General features: G+C 32.4%; 1 protein-coding gene across 1 annotated transcript in view; it reads right to left on the bottom strand.

Annotated features, from left to right (window-relative positions):
• Nucleotides 1-21,409, bottom strand: part of LOC136987311 (PEST proteolytic signal-containing nuclear protein-like) — a 47,912-nt gene continuing 26,503 nt past the window's right edge. Inside the window, exons 3-6 of the mRNA XM_067285040.1 lie at nucleotides 16,968-17,218; nucleotides 7,315-7,389; nucleotides 3,812-3,864; nucleotides 1-638 (exon numbers count right to left, since the gene is read on the bottom strand). Of these exons, the coding sequence (XP_067141141.1) occupies nucleotides 518-638; nucleotides 3,812-3,864; nucleotides 7,315-7,389; nucleotides 16,968-17,218 (500 nt within the window). The 3' untranslated portion in view covers nucleotides 1-517. The remainder of the gene's footprint in view (nucleotides 639-3,811; nucleotides 3,865-7,314; nucleotides 7,390-16,967; nucleotides 17,219-21,409) is intronic.

Here is a 21,409-nt window from a genome sequence, read left to right on the forward strand (position 1 = left end):
TTTGTAAAGTTTTTTTACACCAGATATTGTTTATTAGAAGTAAATACAATATTTAATGTGATTTCGTACATGGATAACTATTCGGCGTGCTTACGACATTTAAGCATAAACATAATAAAAAGCTAGATCGGGTAAGATAAAAAAAACGCACGTGGCTTACGAGTGTCGAGAAAGATATACATCGCTACCGTATATGATGATGACGTCCGCATGGAAAAATAACGACAATTTGAAAAACGAAAGCCAAAATATACCGACCGAGTTTGAAAGCTAAGTAGAATGATGGTAAGAAAATTAGAAAATTTTGCAAGAAATTTATGTACACTCGTCGTCGTAAACGATTTACGTCGCCTAATTCGATTACTCGGTACGAGAGACCAAATCGGAACCGGAATTTAAAACGATATCCAAACTTTAAATTACGGAGTTAGAGTGGCGTCTACGGCACCGACCTCTCGAGACTGCAACGTGCCATTTGGTCGCTCAACCGAAATGATATGTACCGTCGCTCCCTACGCTATTTGTCAGCGACCTCCTCCATTTTCTGTCTCAGCTGTCTCTCGAATACTTTCTTGGCGTCGCAGAATCCCTGACGCGTCTTCCCGTAAGAATTTGGTCCTGCGGAAGTTGGCGTGTCTCTGAAAGAGGAAAGAGTAATTGCATACGTAAATCACAAGTATATTTACTCATATTTAAATAATTTGGCAAATTCTAACTCACAATGCCACAAAATTCATTGGTTATATTACTGAACTTTAATATTATAAACAGTTTTAGTTTTGTTCTTCCCATATTTCTTATCATGTAATGGCACAGTTTCTTCATCCAGAGGTAAAAAAAATCAATATTTATTACAATCTAGGAAATATTTTTATTACAATGGAGTTACAAATCCCATATTAAGCTGTAAATGTTGTGATCACTTCTGTGGACTTTCAATTCTTTCATGATTATCAGTATGATTTGTTTTATTATTTAGCAAATGGCTATCTCTACAGCTAAACAATGGTGTAAAAAGGAACACTGATACACAGAAGTAGAACGCCCTGCCATAGTAAAGCAATATAATCGGCATTTGAGAGACACTGAATCGTGCAACCAAATGATCTGGTACCGCCAGTCTGCTGCAAGAACAAGTGGGTTGTATGTGACCTACATTGCATTGTTGAAATGGCTTGCTCCAGGAATGGGCACATGTACCAACTTTTTTTCTGGCATGCAATCCAGAACTGACATTAAAAAAGTAAAAGTAAATATCTAATATCCTTTTTATATTTTGTTTCATGTTTTATAAAAAATTTATTGGGTTTCTAAAAGTATATATATATATATATGTAATTTTGATATATGTAATTTTGATTATTTGAAAAGATTCTTTCAATACTCAAAATACAACAAATAACATGCTCCCAAAAATTTTGCATCACAGATTTGGCAACTTTGGCATACGCATTTAAAAGGGTTTCCCGCCGCTGACTTGCCCAAATTGGTGGTAGAAAGATGTAACAAACACTTGTTAGAGGTTTAATATTCAAATAATTCTTGCACAAGTTCTATTTACACCTTACCGAGCACCTAATCCACAGTAAGAATTGTATGGATAGAAGAGAGAGACTTCCTCAGAGGGCAATCATCAGTATGCAACAAGTTGCAGAAAGGTTGTTTCTGTGGTCTCGACTTCTAAATAATGCCAAATAAGTGCCATTTTTGTCAACACCAAAAATGCTGGCCAATGCTGCAAAGGAGCATGTAGGATTAAGCAAGACTGTGATGGCAAGAAATCATTTTTCAAATTTTATAAGACAAAATAATTTCACTGTTGTATAAAAATAAAACTATCAAATGAAAACTTTCAATTTATAGTATTTTTATCACGTTCCCCTGATCATGGACATCCATATATTTGGATTGTGGGCCCACATGCAAACACATACACTGCAAAGCATAGCATTAGTGGGACCAAAAAGCATTAACCAAGGACCCTAAATGATCCATGACAAACAAAAAGTAAAGTGCATGCAGAAAATTGCACCAGTACTAAAAAGACTATTTTATTTTTCTTTTTTACTATTCAATGATCTTTTTACTTTTTTTATTATGGAAATATATGGCTTTGTCATTTATTTATTAACATCTACTTACATTCAAAATAGCTCTCATCTTAAAGTTTATTTTTATATTACTGTTAAAATGAAGTATGACATCAAATTAATATAATACAAACAAAGTGTATCAATATTGACAATTTAGAAATTATTTTGTTTCATAAATTGTTTTATAAGTGAAAATCCAAAATAATTTAACATTTTATATTATTCTTCTATTCAGATGCTGAAAATATTACTAATGTACAGTACATACAGAGTTTTTACTATTTTGTGCAATGTAATGTATGCACTGTAAGAAGTGTATGCAACATTATACCTAGTACTTCAAATGTTCCAGAGATCAAATTTAAGAGAAATTCAACCCAGAGTTCAAACGATGCTTCTACATTTGAACTAATAAAAACACCTAAACACCAAAAAACCAGCAAATGATGTGTACATTTAAACAAAACAGATGTTTTCTACCGTTTTAAATAGTCGTCTTCAGGTTTGCAGAAACCTGAAGATGACCTACTCCCTATTAACCATGAAACTGAAGAAGTGTGTGACGTAATTCACCTTTCTTAGCAATTTTAAAGTCTCCGTAGATGTTTTACCTAAAAATTGCTAAGAAAAGTGTACAGTGATTCTACCATGGCAAAGTCGAAATGTTGGAGGTTGTTCTTGAAACTCCACTTTTATTACGTCACAGAACAAAGGTAACTACCTCCGGAAAAAAACAGCAGCACTTGTGGTTTAATCACATGACATGGGTGAAATTAACCTGAACACGTAGAGGTGGTTTGGTAGAATCCATTTCATATGCCATAACTTCAAACACATGCTTTTTGTTGTCATAGATTACTGCAGTCCCCGAACTTTTGGGTCGTACCACGTAGTATCGATAATTGAGGTGAAAAAGGAACTTATCACAAAGCATGGAAGCAGTACATGTTTGGTGAATCTGGTGGCCATGTTTAAGATGTCAAGTCAATGAAGTGCACAATTCTTAAGAACAAGGAAGCAATAAAAGCAGCAAATATCACTAAAGTTTGACAATGTCAACCTCCGGGTGACTGCATGTTGCCAAGATTGAAAAATCCTCGTATGGATGAACGAGAAGCAATTGGCTAGTGATATCATCTCTGAGAAAGCCAAGAAAGCCACATAAGTGGTTGGTTGGTGTTTTTTGGCACAAGGGCCACATAAGCCGAACTGCGGCACGCCACATAAGTGACCTTACGAAACAGAACACAATCATTCCTCAACTAAGGTACAATAAATACAATTTTCATATTATTATGCAATATTAGGTATTTTATTTATTGTTTTCGTGTTTTACGTTATTATTTAAGGCATTTATTATTAATTGTGTTACTTTTACCTTAAATTATGTGTATTTGCTGTTTAAGTTTATCAAACTTAGGGTCTTGTAATGGATTAATTCACTTTCCATTATTTCTAATGGGGAAAAATTGATTCAGATTTTGAGAATTTTGGAGTTTGAACCTGTTTGTATTCCTGAAATGAAATGAATTCAGAGTATGAGGCACCAGTGTATTTTATGGAAAAATATCAGTGTGTCGTTTGATTCAAAAGCTTTAATTGCCATTCTTTTAAATATAATCATCGAAAAAGTGAGATTCAAATAATTGAAAGAACATGGAAAATAAACATGTGATTTTTTATAAATCTTGTACAAGTTAGATATGTAAAACTTTTACCTTCCTATGTTCCTCATTCTCATTTTTGCTTCTGGAGGCATTTCTTCCTCTTCCTGAAAAATAATTATTTTGAATACAACAAAATCTGTAGATTATTTTATAATAGTTTCGGTTTTATAAAATAACAAAAGCTATATTTAATATAGGGGAGTCAAAATGACTCATTCTATCCTTCTAGACAAAGAATTTTCTGGCTTCCTACTATTATTGAGCTACATTTTAACTAATTAAATGTACCGTACAAATGCTACTTAACTTAGGCTTAAAATACACAATTAAGTTGCTGTCTTGTGCTAAATTTAATAATTAGGAACAAATAAATGTAGAACATTCTGAAAGAAGAGAATCCATAGCTAAAAGAAATTAAAAGAAACATGGTGTAAGCAATATTGATAATTCTGCAGCATTTAAATTTTAGAGATACAAAGATGCACAAACTCTTGAAAATATAGTGAGAATATATTACCATGTATAATAGATTTCAATTAAATATCACAGATCTTGCAGTTGCCTATCATCCTTCATAATTCCATAATAAATTGTATCCCAGATCATCATCATCGCTCCTTTCAGATTTGTATTATTCAACTATCAGTGTGTTCCACAGATGCTTTACTGCAGAGTATTTCATACTGTTCTTTTCATTGACAGTACATTTCTCACTAATCCTGTTTGTGTCACATAGAACCTCTGACAAAAGAGTGAAACATGATTTTTCAACATTTGGTTGCATTTTAATAATTTCTGCATCTAAAGTACAAATGCATGGAACCTGAGTAGCTAACAGGTACTTTGTACTTAACTCCTTATCAATCACTTTCTAAGAAATGTCGACACTTGCCAAAAGTGACAATGATTTCTTAGAAAGTGCAGAGTATCTTCATCGCTTACTTTCAGTTCTTTTAGAGCCTTTTTTCGGTCCAAAACTGACATTAAAATTCTTCAGATGTACCAAGTTTTCATTAGCAAATAATCTATCTTTAGAAACTATTTACCAGTGACCTATCATTTTTCACAAACTTTCTCGTCGGGCTCATTAATAATTGGACAACGGCTTGATAAAGATATGGTCCAAGAGGTTTGCTGTTCTGGAATCGAGTAAGAAAGCTCTCGTACTGCATACACATTGATCAAAAAACTGAAAGTTTAACTTTAATAAATGAATCATTGAGAGTCCGTGTCAAAAATGCAGCCACTTTGTTGTCTTTAAATTTTTTTCTGTATGAAAGTTTGTTGTTGCTTACATATATCTTCACAAATTCAACAACTTCTGCTGCACATTCTAGGCCTTTTCATTCTCCAACTACCTTTCTGCACTAAATTTCTTAACAAATAAGCTGCTTACACTTACAACTATATATTTGGAGAACATATGGGTAAATCTTTTATCAAATAGTACAAATTTCGTAACGGTGACGGCACATTCCAATTTTCTACTTTAAAACCAGCTTTCACAGCACCACGGATTACATGTAAGTCGCATCTCCCCAACCTCACAAATGATTTTCCAACATTTTGCATTACCAAATGATCTGGTTTCTTCAGAAAACTTATATTTACATTTAATCCATTCATAAAGATGTGAAGAACTTTTGCTAGATCAAGACAAATGTCCAAGAGACCATTAAGAAATGAAGGGAGAAGATCAATCTTCTATACTGTGATCCAGAAAGACATTAAATATTTGATCATAATCCTGTTTTCACTGTTGTCTCAGTACTTTATCACAAGATCCATTTGTTCTTTGAGCAACTTTGTTTAGCAATTCATCAAAGGAGATTCTAATATTATTGCAACTTATAACAGAAACAACCAGTATTTCTCTGAAATAGTAGGCTAGGTTATAATTTATTATGCAAGAAGCTTTGTCTGGATTCAATTGAAAAATTGTGTATCTGTAACACTGTCGGCAAACATTTTTTTGAAAATGTTGTGAACGTCAGAACATGAATTAAGTGGTATCTTTCTTTTTCTTCACAACTTCCAATACTCAAGTTATCTTTCTCCTTTGTTGTCATCTTGTATCGAGAAAGGTGTTGGCGTGCCACTAGGAAACGTTGATTTGGCGATAGACCGTTCGTTACTGGTCTTAGACTTATTTTCCGCAACTGAAGATGCTCGAAGTTTTTCCCTAACTGAAATTTTTAAGCCTTACAAAGATTTGTTAAATCAAGAGTCGATGTCTAAGCAAAGTTTTCCCTCATTATATGTATAGTATAATAAAGTTTTGTAAAAGACAGATTTGTATGTCTCAATAGTGAGAATGTTTCAATAAGAAAACAAAGCTTGGTATGTATGTTGCCTTGTATCGCATCACTTCTTGCCGCCTTTAGATGGATACGCTTGGCCAGCCACATGGTCGACAAACAAAATCAACGTTTTTGTTAACCTTTTATATGTAATTACTTGAATATAAATAAAATTAAACAAACATTCTTCTCTAGTTCTGTTGTGTGTAGAAAAGACTTAATTCCTTCTATATTTTTCAAACTGTTAAAATACCATCTGCCACCTTCACTGTATTTCTTAATTATTGGGCTATCATCAGCAAACGCTTTAAGTATTTTACATAATATTGAAAAGGCACGGCCTCTAATAAAAGGTTGTCTCTGCGAAGAAAGACCGTTTTGTTCCTGGTGATTGGACACGACTTACTTTCTTCTATATTTTTATAAAATATACTAATACTAATAAATTATTTTGAATTATGTATTGACGTTACGGGAAAATCCCTATCTTTATCCTCCGACAAAAAATAATTAATTACACAAAATAAAGTTCAAAGACGATTTGTTAAACAGATCAAAAACATTTAAGGTTTTTTTTTATGTTGAATAAAAAAACAGTTTATAGTTTTGAAACCGTTTATATATTATATAATTACGCTGCTAATTAAGCCAATAGAAATAATTAAAAATTAAATAAACAAAAATACTAAATTCCAGCAATAAAATATTTTACGACTAGCATTTTTGACCTTATAAAAAGGCCTTCTTCAAGTTACATACTCTTTTATGAAGACGAAGTTTTACTGCTGGATTTTATAATTTTTTTCCAATTTTACATTAATTAAAATACCTTGTATATTATATGAATGATTAACACATCGGTGTTGCGGCGTTATAAGGTGATTTGTAAAAATTCATGTGTACTCGCAAGCACTTTCGACAGCTTACAGCTGTCATCTTCAGGGGAAAATCGAATACTATAATTTCCGCTTGTCACGCCGCAACACTGACGTGTTAATCATTCATTACTGTACGTTGGCGTGAAGTGTAATATTATTTTATTTCATATATTATAGATTAAACTAAATACAGTTTTATGTAGTGGAATGATACTTTTCTTAATGACTTTTATATACTACATTCCTAACATGTTAACATTTAATCAGTTTATAATAATTAAGACGTAATGTAAAAATTAGTAAAACAGGAATCAAATTTTATTTACAACCATTTCTAATTAATAAACTTTTAATTTAAAAAAAAAAAATTACGTACATCACTGTCTTGTCTGAAAGCTTCAGCAACTGAGGCACTTGTTTCTTTTAGTGCTGGTGTCGAGTCCTTCGATTTCTGCAATAATTAAAAAGTCGAATCAGAACAACATTTCACTTAAGTAAAGAAAGAAATCGGAATTTAATTAAAACAATTTTATTATTAAATCGTCTTATTTTGAATCTTAATTAATTTATCTGTAAGTTAACTGCTACGGGAAATGCATTATAACGTACGTAAACGGACGAAAAAGTTACGCAAAATTGCGTTTCGTTCGATTTTATCGACATCTATTTTTGTAAATTAATATTTTTTTGAAAAGATAAAATCACTTCATTATATAGATTTTAAAAAAAACGCATCTATTATTCTAAAAATCTAATTACAATTGACTATTAGAAGTAATCCATTGTGAAATGTTATGAAAGAAAGTAAATATTGACAATAGAGAAAAATGAAAGGACTCTCAAAGAATAGAAGAATTAATATCGGTAAATAATGTTAATTGGAAAATAATTAGAAAGCAGAAAGACATTTGGACATCAGATATTTTAATCAAATATTATGAATAGAGGTGGAAGAACGAAAATAAAAAATATTCCGAGTGTTCGTCACGAGTTTAATTAGATTAAAAATAACAAAAAAGTCCGACGTTATGTTGAAAAAACAGAATTAAAAGTTCTGTTTGCTCTTCAAAAGATTTTTATTAAACTTTTTCTTTTACATTTTATGTCTTTTTTAAGATGCAACCTACCAAGATGAGCTATTAAATTGAAATATTGAATTTTGAAATTGCGCATGTTATTCGTGAAAATGATTATTCAGAATATGCTCATGAGGAGTCTTAAGCTTAAATTCTGCCTAAGGTGGATGTCATTTTATATCTTTCAATCTGGATTAAAGAGAATTTTTGTCAATTTAAAGCTTCGGAAGATGATGAATTCAAATAATTAGTCAAAAGCTTCATTGGTATCGTGGAAGACAATCAGATTTATACTTAAAAGTCATTATTCATCCGCTCTTAAGATAGAATTTAGTTTATTCTTTTGACGTGATGAGAAAATCTGAAATATTAATCTCTCTCTATAGAATAAATTCTGGTCAAATTGTGATTTTAATGTATTATAATGAGTCAAGACACATTCCTATTCTAAAACCTCACGTGAAAGGCCTCCATCTAAATATGCTACAAATCATACGAATGTATAAACAGTTTATTTATACGGGGTCAGTCAAAAATCCCTTGCACCCCTTTCATACTAAAAGTACTGAAGATATATTAACTTTGTTAATGTAGTCACTTAGGAAGTCAAGTATAGAGAATTGGATGGCATTTTTGACAACCTTGATAATTATTTTCAAGGTCACTTAAAATAAAATGACTTTTTCTCCTCATCAATTTAAAGTCCTTTTTTTTTTAAAAGGAACATCTGTTTTCTAGATCAATAATCAGTATTGTGTAAACAGTTTAAACTAATTAAATGATACTCTATAACTTTGTTATTGGAACTTCTACATTACCTCTGCTTGTTAAAGTTATGAGCGACCTCGAAAATTATTTTCAAGGTCAACAAAAAAGGTTTTGTTCGATTCTCCGTGTACGCCTGATTTCCCACGTAAACATTAACAAAATTAATATATATTCGGTACTTTTGGAATGAAAAAGGTGTAAGGGACTTTTACAATATTTACATACGGGAGTCAAAATTTATATCAGTCCAGTATAACTTGACAAGTGACATCTAATTTTAAAGGCAATCTGTGCCAAAAACGTTTTCCACAAACATCCTAAGGGCAAAATAACCCTGTACAGTACTTCTCAAGGATTTCTCTCTTCGCTCGCTTTAGTGTAACAAACTAAGCTATCCTCGAATATCCTGCCGACCAAGTAAAATGAGATGATCGCCGATCCAGTTTTGCGATCGATCAATAACATCTTACTATCCTGACGGATTCCTGTTACGTTTGCTGATATTGATATCTTGCACAATGGCAAAATTTCATCAATCTTGTCTTTAAATAATTAAAATCAAATTCTTTCTTTAATAATTATGAGAAATAAAACAGATTTTATTATTTTTCAGTTGTTAGAATACGTTGTTGTTATCGAACAATCTGCTGGATTATCTATTGGAATATATTATGGCTAAAATAGCCCAATATATATAGCTCAATAAATAATCCAGAAGATCGTTTGGTAATAATAGTATACTAGTGCATTGGGTTGACAAATATGTTAGAATACGGTTTCCAAAAATTTATTTTTAGTTCACACTTCGAATTTAAATCGTAATTCGTCAAAACTTTCAAAGTGTAAATAATACGGTTCATAAAAATAAATTTTTAAACTACTTTTACAGGATTGCTTGATAAAGATTGCTCTCCTACTTCAATATCCTATGAAGTATGGATCTAGAAACATGCGGCCATCACTATTTAGTAGTTATGAGTCAAGACTGTATGCAGAACATTTCAGTTCATTGCACCTCAGTGCACTTTTTCACTCACCAAAGTGTGTTCTGGAGAATGCCCTCAGTTCACCAACTATAAGGCAAGCGATCTCTTGCCGTGTAGGGTTTTCAATTCTTCCAATGTTTGAGAGTAGACTTTCCCATTTATCAAGTCTCAGAGATAAAAGTTGCACAGTAATAAGTTGAGAAGATAGGCAGCCATTGTTCCTTATTGTCCCCTTCCTGAGTAAAATCACAGTGGAGTTGAGCAAGTAAAAAATAAGTTTAGCAAGTCATTCCATCTTTTTAGATCACAGTGTCTAGTGCAGAAATACAAAATATAACTTTAAAACTGTATTTTGTATGGAGATGGTTTTGTGCACGCCACCCTGTATATAACAAGATATCGCTTTTACAATATCAAATACAATAAACATAATCCAGCAACATTTATTGAAGGAAACTAATGTTTTCAACTACTTTTAGTAGTCATCATCAGATTAGAATAAAAGAAGAGGAATTTGAACATAAATTTCAAACATATTGAATATGCCTTTAGTTGAATGAGGTAATTGTCACTGATGCTGTTTACAAATGAAATCCTTGTATTAATTGACATTAAAAAAATGATTGCTATGCTTGTGATAAGATCATAATCCTTATAATTTATGGCCAGGTTCCATCCAAGTTTGTAACAAATTACTTTGTTTAATCATCAACTAGCTGTATCATAGCCTGAATATAGTCTGGCAATGGTTATTTGTTTAATTGTAATTTGATTAATCACAATTTAAAATGCAAGTCTCTCTGAATGTCAAACTTAAATCCTTTACCACGTAGAATACAAAAGGATCCAAACAGATGTGAAGAGTGAGTAATCTTGAATTTATTTTACAAGATTTCATATAGACTAGTGACTAGATTACACCATTAGAAAAGAAATGAAAACCAGATAGGAAGAACAGAGAAGAAAGTTAACGTGGCCTGACCCAACCTCCAGACTTCTCCGAAAGGGTAAGAGAATCCCTATCATTACATAGAATCCTGTGGAGTGGATGGTAAGTGTCTTTTAAATGGTTTAATAACTTTCTAGTTGTGACATACATACAAAAAAGGACATCGGCCATACACGAAGTGTTTAGCCAGCAGAAAAGAGGGTAATGGAAAGGGGAGGGGAAGGAGGAGGGAGAGGAGATAGACAGTAGAGAAGGGTAGGATCCCTCTGAATGGCATACATAAGGCTACAGTACCCTCTATGTTTGATGTTGGCCTGAAAGTTGTGACAGAAGTTACTAGAAAGTTATTAATTAAACCATTTAAATGAATATTTACCGTACACTCCACAGAAGTCTATACAATGATAAGACTTCTCTAAAAGGTTAAGAGAATTCCTAAGTTTATAACCCAACATCTCTGAAACCACACAAATGAGGCTGGATAAGGAATCAATAAAAATTAAACCATGGGAGAAGCTACAGTCAAAAAAACTTAATTTAATTTGCATCAATGTACACTAATTTAATAATCATTTCATTACAATTTTGCATTTTTTCTAAAAATTCTTTCAAGACAAATTAAAATGGAGTTAACACGCCAACAACTGCCGTAAATGATCGGGCTAAATTTTGGATAAATGATTACAGATTAGAAATAAATTTGGCATTAGAGTTAGGCGTTAGGTGCCATATCTTATTAAAATTAATAATTATAATATTTAAATAATTAATTTAGATTAAAACTGGAAGAAAAGAATCGGCCCGAAGCGGGACTCGAACCCGCAACTGCGGACGCGTTGCCAGTTACCCGGACCTTCGGTCAAAATTTAGCCCGATCATTTACGGCAGTCGTTGGTGTATTTGCTTATGATATCGGGTTTCGTTTGATGTATGTTTGTAGAATGGAGTTATTTATTCAATTTAATAATCATTGGTTACACTTTTTTAACTGCTTAGTTCCACTTCCAACTTTTAAAACATTTATTTCATCTTTTTTTCTTAATTACCATTTTAAAAATTCTTCCTAACTTCAAAAGATTTATTAAATACATCTGGAATATTAACAGCAAAACTAAAAATGCTAGTGGATTCTCTTTTAACAAAATTCTTTGAAAGGATTCTAATACTTGCAACTGCACAATAATTTAATTTTAAAATTCAAATTAATCGCTAGACGATTATTCTTTTTATTTAATTTCATTAATGTGGCAACATTATTTAATGTTTATTTATATTATATAATTCAAACAAGTTCTACAGATCCCATATTCTCGAACTGTTTGATTTCATCCTATTCCGCCAATTATAAATTTTATAAGCTAAAAATGAACAAAACGAGATCAAAAATGCTATTTTAAAATAATAATATCCTGGCTACTTAAATTAAGTTGTGTATTCTTTGAAATGGCAATTCAAAACACGAGCAATATCACTGGATTTTGACCGGGATCTCGGAATTAAAACCCGGTTTGTTTATCAATGTATCAGGCTTGACTTGCATGTAATTATAATAACCTATAAAGGCATTAAAATTAAAATTCAAAGAAACTACAAGCCTATTTAATCATCAAGAATTATTTGGATCTAATGTTTTCAGTCTTAGAGACCATAAATAATAAAATTCGCACTTTTCTCCACTCCAGTTTAAGAATTTAAGTTTATAGACTGTAGTTGGGAATTCTTTATTAATAAATTCAAGTAACTATTCTAACTAGAATATATATATTCAAGATGATCAAATAAAGCAAGGAAAATTTAATATTTAAATACAATAAACTAAAATAAATATTAAGATATTAAATACAATGCGTGTTACATATTGTTAATCACGAAATACTTCCGAGAGCGTTGGCAAATGTATCTACATTTTTAGCATTCGGACATTCACCGGAAGCTTTCTACTTGAATATTTCCATTACAGAAGACAGAAATATTTTTATGCGCAAACCTGTATATTCGATGATTAAGCAGTTTTTCTTTCCTAAGAACTTTGTTAGAAAACACTCCGAGAAAACAAAACTGCTCAATCATTGAAAATGTTTTACAATTTCTTGTAACAGTCTTAATTACTTTGTTTTGTACTGTTCCATTTTAAGTTTTTTTTCTTTATTAATACTTTCGAATGATTTTTGACTTGATAATTCATTTGTTTTCCGTACTCTAAATGATTTATTACAAATAAAAAATTCACCCAGTGGCAGAGCGGATAAAACCGCCGAACACTGGTAATCGTTGTAGGTTCGTGCCTTGTCAACAGGCCGACCACGTGGAGTTTTCCCGGTTTTTTTTTTTCATGTTTGTAATGCCTAAATACGGGCCAATTTCCCATAAAATTCCTCCTTAGAGGCATTCCTCTTTGGCAGATTGCCCACGTGTCTCATTGCCGTAAAAAACTAAACAGAATAAAAAGTAATTTAATCCATAAAAACAATTGTTTGCTTCTTATTTCCTAAACTGTTCATTGAGAATATTTTGAAATAATAAAACAGCATAAAAAATTATTAAAAATAATTTAAAAACAGTATATGTTTAGGCTTCAAACAATTTATTCTGAATTTACAATACAATTTTAATATTATTACAGATTTTTTTTGTAAGTATAAAATGAATTTGATGAAGTGCGAAATTAATTAAGCATAAATGCCAGATGTATTTAAAAATCATTAATACGAGGCAGCTACGTCATCCTAGAAGCCCACAAAGGTCGAAAGAGGTTTGCGTCAAGTTTGAATCATGCAACTCTATTTACTCAGTTTGTTACCTTTTACGAAATTTAATTTTTGAATTTGCAGCCAATGACCTTCCAAACATTTTGTAAATATTTAAGATTTAACATATGCTTTATTTGGTAATCAGCATATAGAGGAAAAAAGTAACACAAAAGTAAAATAAAATTGCTTATTTTTGCATTTATTTTTGAGTTTTTGTCCATCTTTAGAAGCATTCCCAACAAGCCAAAATTGAGATATGAACGAAATGTATCTTGTCACAAAGACGTCTCATATATTACCTACTTTTTTTTGTTATACGTGTTCCCGAAGATGGGGGAAAAAACCTAAAGACGGACTGTATTAATTTTTTATATACTCCAACTAATGCTAAAACATTTTGTTTACTTCTAATTTTAATGAATATAAGTTTAAAAATTATTTTTTTTAAACGTTAAAACCCTATTTTGGAATGCTTTCTGTTAAAATTAATTCTGTATAAGTACATTTGTTTAATCAATTAATAATATTTTTACAATGGTACTTAATAATAAAACTTGATTTTTTTTTGCCACGATCTGTCATTACTTTCTATATTTGTAAGGCAATTTTTGTTTTAATTAAACTGCTTTCAGGTCCAATTAATTTTTTTGTTTTAATTCTATTATTCATTCGAAATAATGTTTCTCATTTTTAAACTGAATTTTAGATGCAATTTAGTGCTGTTTTAATATACGGGGTCTTCCAAAATGAATGCTACCATTTTAAACTACTGTAATTATGCTAATTATTATCCGAGAAGTATGTGATGTGCACCGATCGATAGAGTAACGTCACTTTTTCGTCTCCCATCTGCATTCAAACATCTTGTTGTCTGCAATCTTCTAGGAAGTGCCGTAAATGAAAATGGCAAATCCACAATGAGAAGGCACTTTTGCATTCTGCAGTTTGCAAAGTTGGAATTGCTCGTCATTGTGCAATGTGACGATTTGTGGGAGGCGTAAAATTGTGGCTGCTGTGGGAGGAGTGATGACGGACATGCTGTAGCAAGCATAGGAAGAATTAGAGTAATGGTCAAATGTGTGCCGTGTGATACGAGATGCACGTTAAGAAATTGTAACAGACAAACATGAAACTTGGACAGTTTTCCAATGTTTTAGTGTACATTACAACATTTCTTAGATAATAATTAGTATAATTACAATAATTTAAATGGTAGCATTCTTTCTGGAAGACCCTGTATTTTAATAGAATAAAAGAAACAAAAACGTGCATTATCAATAAATATTTCTGTACTTCATTAACATCTATTAAAGCATTTTCTGCATATATTACAATTTAGAAAACACATTATATTATTCTAATATGAAAATTTTTGGATTGAAATGATTTTAAAGATAGCAATAATTACTAATTGCAAAATGTATTGAATTTGAATAACATCACATTATTATATGGTTTATGCAAGCAATTTACATTAAAATAAATTAAAAACTTGATGGCAATCGAAACATCGATCAAAATAATATTTATTAAGAAAAACAGTACAGTGCTAAATTAACGAAAGGAGTCAGATTCATTTGAGATTAAACACTTTTTGGAACCAAACTTTCCATTGTCAGATCTTGCAGACTTGAAACAGAAACAGCAAAGAGGCATTTTGAAAGGCTTTGAGAACTCCTTCTTGAATTCCTCTTTTTGTTCCAAGTCTGCAAGATGTGAGGACAGGATGTTTGGTCCCAAAAAATATTTAATCTCAAATAAATCTTGAGACTCCTTCGGTTATTTCAACGTTGTATTATTCTCCTTGCTTCCTATGGTGTCTTGCAATCTGCTTAAATATTTATTAATCTTTACATTAGAAAGTTTTTATATTAATCTAACAATCCTAATGTCTACCATAACACTAAGTGTGGATTAATACAGGTATACCTCGCCTTACGTCGGTAATTGGTTCCAGGAGAGGCAATGTAAGTCGAATTCACTTGTGTAGTTACGACGTACAGTGGAAAACGCCAATAACGAGCACTTAAAGATCTCTAAATAAGACGACAACACAGAAACACAGATGTTTTCATGTTTCGTTCTCTAGGATTTATGATGATTATATTAACATTTACTGTAAATGTACACATTTTAATATGATTTCATGTGCTTTTAACACTTTTCTAGTCATGTTATGACTTCAATATTTGTGGCGGACGGATGTAAAGTCAAATAAAATGACTTAAACTTGATTTTTATTTTTCCGTATACTTTTTTTTGACAAACTACGTATAATCAAGAACGACGTAACTCGAGGTATACCTGTACTCATCACTGTAGTGAATAGTGAATACTTTATGTGTATCTTTCAATTCAGTTTTTTTAATCAAAAATTTTGATCTATAATTTAATAGATGTAAGGCTAAAGAAATATTAGAAATTAGTTGTTAGAGTTTAGGACAGAAAAATAATATAGAATGGAAAACTCAAAATCTCTCATTTACAAAAGAGAAAAGAATGAGGATGATGAAATATAAATTTGTATTTTATATTTAAAGAGAAGAACAATCTGATCATTTTTTTTTATTTTAGTATTTATACCTATTTTCCAATCATAAAAAGGTAGCTGTAATTAACAATTAAATCCTTAGATAACAACACACGCATGCACGAGTGTCGCGTGCAAGCAACCGTGTTGTGTTTTCTTACATAATTTCAAATTTACGAAAGTTTTTAAAGATTTTTATTATAATTTGTAATTATTAAAATAATCGAACTGAGTTTTTTTTTATCTAATTCGCAATTTATTTCATCATTTATTTAATTAAAAACAGTTTTGTCATTAAGATCTTTATAACAGAGGCTAAAAATACACTGTTTGGTAATTACTATGCATGCTGTGGAGTGTCAGTTTAGAAAGTTACTCTATAGAATAATAATCACTTTTATTTTCCGGTTGGTCAATACTTACTTTCGCAGTCTTCCTAAAATGCTTATCAAAACCATAAATTATACGCCGCAAACAGCACGTTACCGTATGGTACATTAGCATTGCCGAGATGAGAAAAAAGCAATTAAATACATCAAAATAAAAATGTTTATCGTCATATGGGGCAATTCCATGGCATTGAATCGTATCAGACAGAATATTTAAACAGCAATAATGTAAAACGTGCATATAACATAGAAACATTGATCTTTTCAAGTGAAATTTATTATATGTTAATGCAAGGTTCTAAAGTTTAAAAAATTATAACTTGATTAAAAGTAAAATGTAACAAGCATTTGTTTGTGTTAACTCACATTACTTTATACTGATTTAAAGATGCTAAAATCTTAATTTAAAGCAATGAATTTAAATATAGAATAATCAGAAATCTATTAAATTTAATAATCTGGATATTTTATACCAGAGATTTTCAAATTTAAAGATAAAAAACAGCATCATTAAATAGAGTCATCTTTCAATATTTAGCTAAATCATTAACTGTTAAAAGAATAAAATTATTATATCGTACTTGATTTCCAAGTTTAATTGTTATCGGCGAAGGATTTTTCTTCTCTTGGTGAGTTGTGACCGAACCGAATGTCCTGGAGAAGCCCATGGAGATTTTGTGCTTTTTAATCCCTGCTCCATTACTGCCGCCCCCGCCGGAATCTTCGTCCTTGTCTAATTTTCTCTTCTCTGTGTCGGATGTCGAAGTCACGGATCCGATTTTCACCTCATCTTCGGAAGTCTTCTGTAGGATCTCTTTGTTATTTTCTAAGCCTAGGTCAAGGTTAAACACACTGGCAAGTTTGAAATATACTGTAATTAATTTCATTTTGCAAAATGTATATGCTAATTAACTTAAATTTTATCAAGTGACAATTTCCATGTTCTATATGTACATCTCACTGGACTAATTTAGAATCCTGAAAAGCTTTGTTGTTACTTTAAAATAATGGTAAGTCTGAATTAGTAGATTATTTGAATAAAAAAAAAATTATTTTATTTTAACTTCATAATACAGGGTGTCTGAAAAGTTACTATGCAGTGAAAAGGTCTAAGTTTTAATGAAAGTGAAGTTTTACATATGATATTACAGTTTCTCCTACAGCAAATACCGAAAAGTCTCCAAGAGGCCACAAAATCTGGGAGGAATGAGATCTGGAAACCTTGTGGGCCAGATACTGCAGCAAATTATGCAATTAGAAAGAAGTCTTCCAAGAAACTATAGTCTAAAAACCAGAACTTCTGTCAGCAAGCAGTATTGCAGCCTACCTCAAAGTGGAAATGTGAAACAAAACTTACAGGTCTCATACAACATTATACGTATAACTTTAATGTCATTTCAAGTTTCTCACTGCACGATTACTTTTCAGACACTATATATTAACTTATGAGAAACCAAATTCAACAACTAACATACTTTATAAAATCATTTGATCATATTGGAAACTGAAATTATTCTCCAGCTGATTTCATTTTGTTCAGGATCTACGAGCCATCATAATTACTCAGATGAATTAATCGATGCATCTTTAACAGTGAGCAGATTTTGAAGAACGCCAATGTTTTTGGCCCTGTTAATGGATCATCTTCGTGCCTACAGTGGCCAAGTGGTTCTGTCGCTAAACATTGGGAGTTCGGTTGCGGGTTTGTGCCATGCTCGGATGGGCTAGCCACGTGGAGTTTTCCGAGTTTTATCCACGTTTGTAACACCTGAATAGGGGCCAGTTTCCCTTACAACACCTCCCGGAAGGCATTTCCCCTCGCGTAACATCATGCCCCAAAGAAGGCAACGGGAAACCACTCTGGATGTAACTTCCCCTAGGATACACCTTGGCGTGTTACTAACCACTTACTAACTTACGCCAGGTGTTTGCCAACGTCTGGAATCTGATATGGCATACAAAGAAAGAAAGAAATGGATCATCTTCAGGGCTTTAACCAAGTCTTTAAACATCACCCACTGTTAAAGGTGCATTGATTAATCCATTTTGTTCTAACCAAATTTTTGAAAGCTCCCTTATTATTTATCAAAAAGTAATTAATTGCTTTAAAAACATTTTGAAACAGAAAAGAAGTTACATAATACTATTCTAAAATCAAAATTAAACATTGATACCAACAGGTTGCCAAACTGGTTCCGACATTCAAAAACTTTATATTAAGCTGAAAAAATATGACCAAATCTATACTGATTAATGCTAAAAAATATTAACTTAGCAAGAGGTTAAAGATTCTTTGGATACACGACAAAAGGTAGAGAACCATTCAAGTTCATAGTAATGAAAGTAGACAAGACAAATAACAATAAACTTGTGGAAAAAATGGTAATGTTTTTAAATGATGACTCTTCTTAAACAATTAGCAAGATTTACTTTAAACACAAACAATTAATAGACAACTATATAACAGAAATAACAGCTAAAAATGTTATCAGATATACAACTAAACCTCAAATCAAAGATCTTCTTCATATTGAATATCATCTTTTCAAATGTAATGGTTCAAATCTATTTAAAACAAGAAAACTGTATACTCTTTACAACAATCCAGATCTGTCATTCAATGTCCAGATGAATGAGGTAATTAATTTAAGACATTAGTCTACTACTCTGGGGATCTGGTATCTGGGCGAGCAATTCCTCGGGAATTTCTCACAAATATGTCAGGATATGGTCCTCGCTATTTGGTTGCCTCATTGTTTAACCTAACTGTGAGGACTGGGTTTAACCTGGCCCCAAAATCTTTTTTTTTTTGTTCAAACCCCCTCGTGGGAAATTCTAGAAAAGGTCGAAATTAAAAGGATGTTCAGCCTTCCGCCACCAGAAAGCACTTCCTTTCTCTCCGGATCCAAACTCTTAGTCACAGAGATCGAATCATCAGCAATTCACCATCTATCATGATTGGTGATCAAAGATAATGTGACCTGTAGTATATAAGGGGGAAAAACGCTGATAACGGGGTCACTGAAGGTCCGAATAAGACGCACGTCCCGTCTGATCCGAATCAAGAATCGAGGGCCGATCCCCAAGGACGCCAAAGCCCGCCAAAGACGAGTTGCTACGACCGATCCTCCTGCCAACCTCAACGACTGGAGAACGACCAATCCTCCTGCTTATCCATACGATTACTCCAGCCGATACATCCTAGGAAGAGGTATGACCCCGAAAATTGTAAACTCTCTCTCTCTCCCCCACGGTTAGGAACCGGACGTGTTAGAGTAGAGCTATTCTCTGTATTTTGTTTGACTGTCTAAATAAATCGTTGTTTGTTTTCACCATGGTTCTGTTTATTTGAATATCGCCTTAAACTTATCGACGAACCCACACGCTTCCTCCACTCGACCTGACAAATAATTACCTAATCCCTACAAGTCGGGATATTAAAAAAAAAATAGCCATCCAACAGTGGGGTGGGTCTTGCCGACCTGTTCGCCGAAAAAAAGGAGGTATGACTCTGTCCTACCTCCCAGCGTTCCCACATAACCAAGCCATAATTGGTAAGGTAAAAGGTCCTCTTAGTCCTTTTCAATGTAAATGCCTTGATGCAAAATATCTATTGATGATGATGCTAATTTGAACAGAAGGAACAACTGCTTTAAAAAAGTACGACAAAATATGTCAATACAAGTTCTCCACTGATTTATTAAAAACCTGAATATAGAAATAGTGTAGATTGACCTGGGCAACATGTGGCTTCTGTGGTGCAAGTCACTCTCTGTGTGGCTTTTTCTATGGCCCACAAAATCCTTAAACATATTTAGATCATAAGTATTGGGTTGTTCGGAAAGTTCGTAGCGATTTTTAAGAGAAATAAAAGAAATTGTTTTAATACTAAAAATATACTTTTATTCCATTATGTATGCGCCATTGTTTTTAATGACGTGTTGCCATCTATGGGGCAGCTTCATGATACCCTCTTCGTAGAACTTTCCAGTTTTTTCCGCGAAAAACTGATCCACGTGGTTTTTGCAAGCTTCCAAAGTATCAAAGTTTTTATCATGAAGGGAATTTTGTAGAGAACGGAACAAATGGTAGTCCGACGGGGCAAGGTCGGGTGAATAAGGGGGTGGGGTAAAACATCCCAGCCTAGTTCCAATAATTTTTGGCGTGTTCGTAAAGACGTGTGAGGTCTGGCATTATCTTGGTGAAACACAATGCCTTTTCTATTGGCCAGTTCCGGACGTTTTTCTTTAATTGCCATGTTCAGCTTATCCAATTGGGAACAATACTTATCAGAATCAATTGTTTGATTCTGTGGAAGCAGCTCATAGTACAGGATTACTTTCCAATCCCACCAGACAGTGAGCATGACCTTCTTTGGATGAAGACCGGCCTTTGGAGTTTTTAATGGTGATTCATTTTTCTTACCCCACGATCGTTTTCGGCTGATGTTGTTATAAATGATCCACTTTTCATCGCCTGTCACTAAACGCTTCAGAAAAGGGTCATTTTCATTTCGTCTTTCAAGAGAATCACAAATGGAGATGCGATCCAGTAAGTTTTTTTCCGTTAAGTCGTGAGGTATCCAAATGTCATAACGATTCACGTATCCGAGCTTCTTTAGATGTTGAAATACAGTACTGTTTGACGACTTCACTATGTCTGCAATCTCTCGAGTTGTGTAATGAGGGTTTTCATCCAATAATGCTTTGATTTGGTCCTCTTCAATAACAGGAGGTCTTCCTGAGCGAGGAGCATCTTTAAGGCTGAAATTACCCATTTTTAATTTTGCAAACCACTTTCGAACAGTTGATTCTGATACAGCACTCCCACCATAAACATCACATATCTTTTTTGCTGTTTGTACAGCATTTTTGCGTTTACGAAAAAAGAAAAGAAACAAGTGTCGATAATGCACGTTGTTCGCATCCATTTTTGCAATGAGCCAAATTAAACGCTATTTGAATAATCTTAACGGTTTTTTTGTAACGAACGCGTCTCAAGGTCATTTATCGTAATATTCATT

This window comes from Centruroides vittatus, unplaced genomic scaffold (assembly GCF_030686945.1).
Source record: "Centruroides vittatus isolate TY-2023 unplaced genomic scaffold, ASM3068694v2 scaffold_149, whole genome shotgun sequence".
Classification (NCBI taxonomy): Eukaryota; Metazoa; Arthropoda; class Arachnida; order Scorpiones; family Buthidae; genus Centruroides; species Centruroides vittatus.